The 10,352-nt window shown below is 35.5% G+C and overlaps 1 protein-coding gene across 1 annotated transcript; it reads left to right on the top strand.

Annotated features, from left to right (window-relative positions):
- The first annotated feature begins 1,671 nt into the window (after positions 1–1,671).
- On the top strand, positions 1,672–9,370 carry LOC108814289 (DNA-directed RNA polymerase I subunit 1). The gene is made up of 20 exons (XM_018586824.2): positions 1,672–1,830; positions 1,932–2,101; positions 2,194–2,350; positions 2,601–2,885; positions 3,465–3,683; positions 3,781–3,948; positions 4,044–4,209; positions 4,328–4,515; positions 4,651–4,914; positions 5,018–5,106; positions 5,226–5,373; positions 5,460–5,678; positions 5,755–6,048; positions 6,135–6,279; positions 6,368–6,779; positions 6,935–7,133; positions 7,211–7,479; positions 7,550–7,690; positions 7,763–8,540; positions 8,631–9,370. Exons 1-20 carry the CDS (start codon positions 1,807–1,809, stop codon positions 9,225–9,227), a joined length of 4,932 nt encoding a protein of 1,643 aa, XP_018442326.1. The 5' UTR covers positions 1,672–1,806; the 3' UTR covers positions 9,228–9,370.
- The last annotated feature ends 982 nt before the right edge of the window (positions 9,371–10,352 follow it).

The following is a 10,352-nucleotide window of genomic DNA, read 5'->3' as shown; positions in this document are numbered from 1 at the left end:
AAATGGGTTTAAACCTGCGGGTTCTTAATGGGTTTTAGAAAAAATAAATGTCCATTTAGACCCATTTAGCTAGTCGGGTTTCAAATGGGTAACCCTTTTAAGACCCATTTATTAAATGGGTTTTCACTAAAATAAATGGAGACCCATTTAACCCGTTTATGTTTTTTTTTTGTAATTTAACATAAAATTAGATTTGTGGTTTATGCGGAAATTTTTTGATTTTGATGTTTTGACGGAAATTTTTTGATTCTACAGTTTTGGCAGAAAAATTCGATTTTGTGGTTTTGGCGAGAAAACTCGATTTGTGATTTTTGCGGGAAAACTCGATTTTACGATTTTGGCGGGAAAACTCGATTTTACGATTTTGGCGGAAAAACTCGATTTTTGTGGTTTTGGTGGGAAAACTCGATTTTGGCGGGAAAATTCGATTTTACAGTTTTGGCGGGAAAATTCGGTTAGTGTTTCTGATACGAAAACTCGATTTGTGTTTTTGGCGGAAAAACTCCATTTTACGGTTTTTAGCGGGAAAAATCGGTTTTACGGTTTTGGTGGAAAAACTCGATTTGTGGTTTTGGTGGGAAAATTCGATTTTACGATTTTGGCGGGAAAACTCGATTTTACGATTTTGACGGGAAAACTTAATTTTGTGGTTTTGGCGAGAAAACTCGATTTAACAGTTTTGGCGGGAAAACTCGATTTGTGGTATTGGCGGGAAAACTCGATTTTACGATTTTGGCGGGAAAACTCGATTTTACGATTTTGACGGGAAAACTTAATTTTGTAGTTTTGGCGAGAAAACTCGATTTAACAGTTTTGGCGGGAAAACTCGATTTGTGTTTTTTGATAGAAAAACTCAATTTGTATTTCTGATCTAAATGGGTCTAAATGAGTTTAAATGGGTACATATAAATTTTGTGGGTTCTAAATGGGTAGCCCTAATAGGTCTAAACCTATATGGGTCTAAACTTATATGGGTTCTAAATGGGGTGGGTGTTAAATGGGGCGGGTCTAAACGGGTTGGGTTTACCCATATTAACATCCCTATCTCCGACTTTGTAGATCCTCACCGAGCAGAATACCGTGAAGCTCATCATCATCCCAAACAAGAAGCTAAAGATGCTTGTTCTAGTCGCCATTATCTACCGAGTATGATCGAAGAGAGAAAGTTTTGGGAACAAGTATTTAACTCGATGAATCAGAAATCGTTGATGAATGTGTGAATATAACAAAATAGGAGCCCTCCTTATATAAGGTTTTACAGACCTTATCTCTCCTTTTTAAAGATTTTCCTTTTTACTCTATTTCCTTTTTGATGATCTAAAGTCTAAACTATATATTCAGGTTAATACTTAGAAAGATTTTTTCAGGTTTACTAAAGTTGGTGCAATTATTATATTCCCTCTGTTCCTAAAAATAAGATTTTCTAGACAATTCGCTCATATTAAGAAAACAATCAATATTTTCAATTGATTTTTTATTTATATTTATTATACATTTTCCAATAACCATAAACCAATAATATTTAGTCAATTTAAATGTTTTCAATTAATGCATCTTAAAAGTATCAAAAAGTACCTTAAAAATATAGAAAATCTATCTTTATGAAACAAAAATAAAATTTAAAAAATTCTACTTTCAGGTATTATAAACCGACAGTTCTGTATTTTTTTTCTACCCTAAAAAACCTCGACGGCTTTCTCAGGGTTTATATCACCTCTCTCACTTTCAAACTCCGATTAAACTCCGGCTAGAAGCAAATAATTGTTGAAACCCTTATTGTACCCGTGCTTGCAGACCCCAGCAGCAATGGCTCAAACTCAAACCACAGAGGTTTTGTTACGTTTTCGGTTTATGGCGTTCAAGTTCTGTTTTTTTTTAATTTCTTCTTTGATGATGTTTTTAACCTTTTTCCTGGTTTTGCGTTTCTTTAGGGAGCTTCCCAAGTCGTTAAATCCGTTCGATTTAGCTTCATGACAGAACAAGATGTCCGAAAGCATAGTGTTCTGAAAGTTACAAAGCCCGTCTTACTCGATAACCTTGAGAGACCTGTCCCTGGTGGTCTCTATGATCCTCTTATGGGTCCGTTGGAAGATAGAACACCGTAAATAATTCTTCTTTTATACGTAATTCTGTATAAAGACTTGATGTTTATATCTTTGTTTGACTGTTAATGCTGTTTCTCTCGTAATGCAGTTGCAAAACATGTGGTCAGATGATTCTTCTTTGCCCAGGACATTGTGGGCATATCGAGCTTCTCTGTCCTGTTTACCACCCTTTGCTCTTTAATCTTCTTTACACCTTTTTGCAAAGGACTTGTTTCTTTTGTCATCAATTTATGAAATATAGTGAGGTAAGCTAATACATATATAAAAATATATAATAAGTTTGATCAATGTTTAAGAAATAGCTAGGCAGTAATTATGAGCTTTATGAGGAATTATTGCTAACGTCTAGACCAATCTTTAAAAAATTGTTTCGTTAAGGCCGATTTTCCGCCTAGCCAGATACCTAAAATTTTTTTAGAACACTGAGTTTGACAATTGTTTTTTGCGTTTGCTAATTTGATTCATGTTACTTTCTCTTTCTTGTTTCGTTTCAAGGTTGACATATGTGTTTCTCAGTTGAAACTCATCATTAAAGGTGATCTAGTTGCTGCTAAGCAGTTTGGTTCTCAATACACGGAATCATCAGAAGAGTGTGAAGATTCTGACACATCAGAAGAGTGTGAAGATTCTGACATGGGAAAGCAGAGGTGGACATCGCTTCAGTTTGCTGAAGTCACTGACCTCTTGAATAAATTTCTGAGGTTGAAATCAGAAATGTGTGAACATTGCGGAGCAAAACGTTGTAAACTAGAGAAGCCTATGTTCGGATGGGTTCGTAAGGTATGTCCTCTTGGATATTCTAGTATCAAGTTTTGTTGTTTCGTAGTAAATGTTTGTATAGTCTGTTTTTATTCTATTGATTCATTTAATAATGATGCTTGCTCTGTAGTCTAGTGTGCGTGTGAGAAGTGCCTTAGGAAGCATGCTTAGTCTAGTGCCACCAATGTCAGATTGTCAGTATACTCCTGTTTTTTCTCTCTTTAAGGAATAGTAACTTTCACTACCGGTTTTGGCATTTGAAGATAAAATACCTTTGCAATGCTTTTGTTTAACACTTGCCATTTATGTTTGTATTATTTCCTTGATATTCTATTTGGTTTAAAGACTCTACTCTCAGCCTTTTAAGTTAGCCACATATAAGGACTTCATGTCTAATAGATTCTGTGTACTCTTAGAGGATATTTTTTTTTTTGCCTTGTACTTCTGTAGTTTGTTTCTTAAACGTCTTATTAGTGAACCTTGTACTGAACATGTGTTGCCAAAGAGAATTATAGATCCAGTATGAATCTGATCTCTACACTAGGCGCCTCCTTAATATCAGACAGCTATATTCCTAACAATAACAATCTTTTTAATCAGGGGGAGATGAAAGCGAAAGACATTGGAGCTAATGTAATTCTAGGGATTAAGGTAAAGAGCTCAGAAAACAGTGTAGAAAGTGATGATGACAACAGTGCTATCGATGAACAATCAGAAGTTGAAGATGGTACCAAAAGGAAAAGAGGAAAATCTTCGGAAGCAGCTGAAGAGTTTCAAGAACACAAGAAAATTACTAAAACAGACGTTTTGCCTAGTGAGGTTTGTATATGAGATTATGTTCTGACTTTATAATTAGACACGACCAGAATTTTAAAAGGTTTATAATGTCTTTGCTATTATATGTCACTTGTTTCAGGTCAAGAAAATCTTAAAACGTTTGTGGGAAAATCACCCTGAGTTTTGCTCCTTTATTGGTGATCTTTGGCATAGTGGATCTGAAAAAAATGACTACTCTATGTTCTTTTTGGAGAGTGTTCTTGTGCCTCCTACTAAATTTAGACCTCCTACACAAGGAGGCGATGGCGTAAGTAGTTCTTTACTTTCATTGTTCTATTAAATTTCCTTTTCCATTACAGTTTCCCCCATTAACTCATGTTATACTATTTTTGTTACTTACAGGTTATAATAGAACATGCTCAAACCGTAGGACTGAATAAGGTCTTAGAATCCAATATAGCCCTTGGGAATGCCCTTACTAACCCATCAGAGAAATCTAATATAGTATTCAGATGGATGGACCTCCAAGAATCAGTCAATGTCTTGTTTGATAGCAAAACTTCATCAGGTTAGCCTTTAAGCTCATTCACTTGTTTTAAGGTGCATCTGTTACGAAAGAGTTTCCCTGTTCTTTTCTAGCTATGTCTAGCAACTGCCTGCTGAAATGGATTTTATTTCCTTTACAGTTAAAAGCCAGAGAGATGGCACTGGTATCTGTCAAGTGCTGGAGAAGAAAGAGGGTCTATTTCGGCAAAAAATGATGGGAAAGAGAGTGAATCATGCATGCAGGTCTGTGATATCTCCAGATCCTTATATTGCTGTCAATGACATTGGGATTCCTCCTTGTTTTGCTTTGAAATTGACCTATCCTGAGGTATGATCTATTATATCTTCCAGTTTTGCTTGCTTCACTATGTGGAGATGACTAATGGCCAATGCTTAGATGTACAAAGATATATGCCCTACCTGTAGTGTAAGTTGTAACTTTATGTTTTTTTTTTCGGTGCAGAGGGTGACTCCTTGGAATGTGGAAAAGTTAAGGAAGGCTATCATTAATGGTCCAAACATTCATCCGGGAGCAACACAATACTCTGACAAAGTATCTACTATTAAGCTGCCTTCTAGCAGAAAAGCACGAAAAGCAATTGCAAACAAGTTATTTTCCTCACGAGGAGTCACTACAGAACTTGGGAAGACTTGTGATATCGACTTTGAATGTAAAACTGTCTATCGACATATGGAAGATGGTGACGTCGTCCTTGTGAATCGTCAGGTGTGTGCACACACTGTTTTATTTCATTAATATTTGCCTGTCTATATATTATTATTATTTCTCAAAATGAAAATAAAACAACTTTTATTTTGTGTCATGGCAGCCAACATTACATAAACCTAGTATAATGGCTCATATAGTCCGTGTTCTTAAGGGGGAGAAGACACTTCGTCTCCACTATGCAAATTGCAGGTACTCTCCGTGGATATATATAGATAAATTAGATCTCTCCCTCATGTATTTGTTGATTTTCCATATGCATTATTTCTTGTATCTCGAGACTGACTTTAAAAGACTACTTTTGGTTCCAGTACATACAATGCAGATTTTGATGGGGATGAGATGAATGTGCATTTTCCACAAGATGAGATTTCACGAGCTGAGGCCTACAATATTGTCAATGCCAACAACCAATATGCCAGGCCTTCTAACGGTGATCCACTTCGAGCTTTAATCCAGGTGAATTATTTTTTCAAAAACCCTTGTATTATTTTTTTTCACAAATTGGGTGGTTGATCATTCATATGTATCACCTTACTGTACAGGATCATATTGTGAGTTCGGTTTTGCTCACTAAAGGGGACACGTTTTTAGACAAAGATGAATTCAATCAGCTTCTTTTCAGTTCTGGCGTGACTGACACGGTGCTGCCTTCTTTTTCTGGACTATCTGGCAAGAAAGTCACACAATCTGCTTCTAATGCAGAGCTGTTGACTGTCACGCCTGCTATTTTGAAACCAGTACCTCTTTGGACTGGAAAGCAGGTTATCATAATACTCATGCTATATTTTATTTTTAGTTTTTTAGTTTGGTTCTCTAACCAATCTGGTTATGTTATAGGTCATCACTGCAGTGTTGAATGAGATAACCAAAGGTCATCCGCCTTTCAGCGTAGAGAAATCTACAAAACTTCCTGTTGACTTCTTCAAATTTAGAACAAGAGAATCCAACAACAACAAGTCATTTGATGAAGATAAACTGCTCATCAGGAAAAATGAATTTGTCCGCGGTGTGATTGACAAGGCTCAGTTTGCAGATTATGGATTGGTTCACACAGTGCATGAGCTCTATGGTTCAAATGCTGCAGGAAACCTGCTTTCTGTTTTTAGTCGTCTCTTCACTGTCTTCCTTCAGGTTTTTGTTTGCTAGCTCTCAGTTTTATTTTCATTTTTGTTACAGAGTTTTGTATGTTGAACCTTTTTTGTTTCAACATGTTTCAGATTCACGGTTTTACTTGTGGAGTTGATGATCTTATTATTTTGAAAGATGTGGATGAAGAGAGGACGAAGCAACTTCAAGAATGTGAAGGGGTTGGTGAAAAAGTACTCCGTAAGACCTTTAGCATCGATGTTCATGCTCAGATAGGTATGTATATGTACTTCATTAATGTGTGCATGCATGCTTGTTAATATGGTCATCTGCTACATTTTATAGATTAATCTCTTTCCTGCAGATCCTAAGGACATGAAATCTAGAATTGAACGAATTCTTTACGAGGACGGGGAAGCTGCTTTGGCGTCTTTGGACAGGAGCATCGTCAGTGAACTCAACCAGTGCTCAGGCAAGGGGGTGATGAACGATTTGCTCTCTGATGGGTTGCTTAAAACACCTGGAAGGAATTGTATATCTCTGATGACAATCTCTGGGGCTAAGGGCAGTAAGGTTAACTTCCAACAAATCTCTTCTCACCTAGGCCAGCAAGATTTAGAAGGAAAAAGAGTTCCTCGAATGGTTTCTGGGAAGACATTACCTTGCTTCCATCCATGGGACTGGTCGCCTAGAGCTGGTGGTTTTATTTGTGACAGATTCCTTAGTGGTCTCAGGCCACAAGAGTATTACTTTCATTGTATGGCCGGGCGAGAAGGGTAAGCATATATAGCACTTCTTCTTTTTAAAGTGTCTGTTTTTTTTTTATGAAACTGGTTTCTCTGTAAAACTTTTACTTTGTTGAAAGTCTTGAGTTGTATTATTCCCTATGATTTTTTTTTGTTAAAGAGTCTTTGTTATCTTTGTGTTACAGGTTAGTTGATACTGCAGTGAAGACCTCACGTAGTGGGTATTTGCAGAGATGCTTGATGAAAAATCTCGAGTCTCTGAAAGTAAACTATGATTGTACTGTCCGGGATGCTGATGGGTCCATTATTCAGTTCCAATACGGTGAAGATGGCGTGGATGTTCATCGGTCTAGCTTCATTGAAAAATTCAAAGAACTTACACTAGTAAGCATTCCATTTTCAAACACTTTAGCCTTTCAGGAAACTTATGTTGTTATTCATTTAACTTGCTGTTGTTTCAGAATCAAGATATGATCCTTGAAAGATGCAGTGAAGACATGCTATCTGGATCCAGTAGTTACATAACTGATCTGCCTATTGCTCTAAAGAAGAGAGCTGAGAAGTTTGTAGAGTCAATGCCTATGAATGAACGTATCGCTTCCAAAATGGTGAGACAAGAGGATATACTGAAACTGGTGAAATCAAAATTCTTTGCAAGTCTTGCCCAGCCAGGGGAGCCTGTAGGTGTACTCGCTGCACAATCTGTAGGAGAGCCATCAACACAAATGACGTTAGTTCTATAATTCCTTTCTTATGTTTTGGTCTACTTAGTATTTGCTTATAACTTTGTCAATTTACAGGTTGAATACGTTCCATCTTGCTGGACGTGGAGAGATGAATGTGACACTCGGAATCCCACGTTTACAAGAGATCTTGATGACTGCTTCTAAAAACATTAAGACACCAATCATGACTTGCCCTTTGCTCAAGGGTAAAACAAAGTAAGTTTGGTTTACTTACTTGAGAAGATGTTTCATGTTTAAATATTCTCTACTTATCTATCATTTGTGCAGGGATGATGCAAGTCGTATTACTGATAAATTAAGGAAGATTACAGTAGCAGATATTATAAAGAGTATGGAAGTATCCGTTATACCATTCGCACTTCATAAAAAAAGAGTTTGTAGTATCTACAAGCTTAAGATAAATCTGTATAAGCCAGAGCATTATCCAAAGCACACTGATATTACTGATGAGGATTGGCAAGAGACGATGAGGGTTAGGTATCTGAGAAAGCTGGAAGATGCTATAAAGAAACACATGAATATGCTCTGTAGAATCAGGGGCATAAAGGTTAAGAAAGTCACCAGTCCAAAAGATGGAAATGATACGGAGAATGATGAATCTGCTAGTGGGAAGCAGACTCAAGATGATGATCATGATGGTGATGATTCTGCTAGTAGAAAGAAGACTCAAGATGATGATGATGATGATGATGATGATTCTCAAGATGATGATGATGGTGATGGTGATGATGATGAGGCTGATGGTCTTGATGCAGAGAAACGGAAGAAGCAAGCAGCAGCAGATGAGCAGGACTATGAGGAAAGTTCTGAAGATGAGAAGAGCGAACCATTGTCAACTAGTGGAGTAGATGATGACTCTGAGATGGACAGTGAGGATGAGAATGAAGAAGTTAGCAAGGGAGAGACTCAGAAACCACCAAAAAAGAAGAGAGGGAGATTTGTTAAACATAAGAAAGACAGACATATCTTTGTGAAATGCAAAGGAAAGACATTTGAGGTCCATTTCAAGTTTCCTTCAAAGAGGCCTCATATGTTACTTGCTCCGGTACCTTGTTCTTTAAGCTATTGTCTTTATGATTCTTCTGTTGTATGCCAAGCCCTAGGTGGTTTATACTTCTTTTCTTTTGACACGCAGGTTGCTCAGAAAACAGCACAGAAGGTTTACATCCAGAACTATGGGAGAATCGAACGGTGCACGGTAGCTAACTGTGGTGATCCTCAAGTTGTATACCATGGAGACAAACCAAAGGAGAGAGAAGAAGTTTCCAACGAGGAAAAGAAAGCCTGGCCAGCTCTCCACGCATCAGGAGTTGATTTCTCTGATATCTGGGAGTTTCAAGATAAGCTTGACGTTAGGTACTTGTACAGCAACAGCATTCACGACATGCTCAACACATTTGGAGTTGAAGCAGCAAGAGAGACAATAATCAGGGAAATAAACCACGTTTTCAAATCGTACGGTATATCAGTAAGCAACAGACACTTGAACCTCATTGCAGATTACATGACATTTTCTGGTGGATACCGTCCAATGAGCCGTATGGGAGGGATTGCAGAATCAACTTCTCCATTCTGTAGGATGACATTTGAAACAGCCACTAAGTTTATTGTCCAAGCAGCTACCTATGGAGAAGTGGACTGGCTAGAAACTCCTTCTGCTAGAATATGTCTTGGTTTGCCTGCGCTTTCGGGAACTGGTGGCTTTGACTTGTTACAGAGAATAGAGGTCTGATTTGTGTGTTAAACCCTAACGTGGAGTACACGATTTTCTATAATTTAAAATATTTTGTAGTGTTCGAAGTTTTGTTCTAGACTTTGTGCTATTCCATTAATGGAAAGATGAATCTGCCGATATATTGAGAAAAGGTTTGTGCCTTTGTGGATGGCAGGAGATGCCTTTTAGTGACTTTTTGATCTGATTTGTTGTGTTTTTACCGATTATGTTTTATCTTCTTTTTAAAGTTAAAAAAAAGGAGAAAAAGTGGTTAGCAACCACGTTTTCTAAATCATCTATACTACTTTTAAAGATCTTAGAGATTTATTTAAAATCATTTAAATTAGAGATATGATTTTAGTTAATCTTACTTATCTGTTATATTTTCCATAATATTAAGTATTTTACTATTTTCATGTGCTTAATAATAATTTTAACCAATGAGAAATGATTTTGCTTATTTTTCATATTCTTCATGATTTTAGATATTTGCATATTTGTCATGTTTATAGTGATTTTGAATTTTTAACTGATTAATCATCAATTAAAATTTATTGTGATAAAAAATCATCAACTAAAATTTATACTATTATTTAAAATTTTATTAAACAAAAAAATCTTATTTATTTTTCATATTTTCCATAATTTTAGTTAATTTTACTTATTTAATGTTCTTAATAATTTTAACTATTTCAGCAAAAAAAAAAAAAAATTAACTCATGAGTCATGAAATTAAATTTATATTATTATTTGAAACTTTATTAAATAAGTAAAAATAAAGATTATGACTCAATCTTTAAAATCATATTTGTTATAGGATATGTAGTGTAATATACATCAATCCATTTGTAAAAAAAAATTAATTAATGAAAACACTATATATAAATCCTATATACTATGAGTTTATAAAATTTAATTATCGTTTTCAGTTTTTTCTCAAAAAGGATATATATATATTTATATATAATCATTTTATTGATTAAAACTGTAAGATTTTCATAATTATTAAGAAAATAATACCAATAAACTAAGTTCGATCTATATGTTGTTCGTTAGGTTAATTTCATCGATTATAAGTATAACATATAATTTATCCTTAGATACATCTATGAATAATTAAATGAATAAAAGTAAAAGTTAAAA

Source organism: Raphanus sativus, chromosome 7, assembly GCF_000801105.2.
Source record: "Raphanus sativus cultivar WK10039 chromosome 7, ASM80110v3, whole genome shotgun sequence".
Classification (NCBI taxonomy): Eukaryota; Viridiplantae; Streptophyta; class Magnoliopsida; order Brassicales; family Brassicaceae; genus Raphanus; species Raphanus sativus.
The sequence above is the reverse complement of the archived record's forward strand: the minus strand, read 5'-3'. Positions and strand labels throughout refer to the sequence as shown.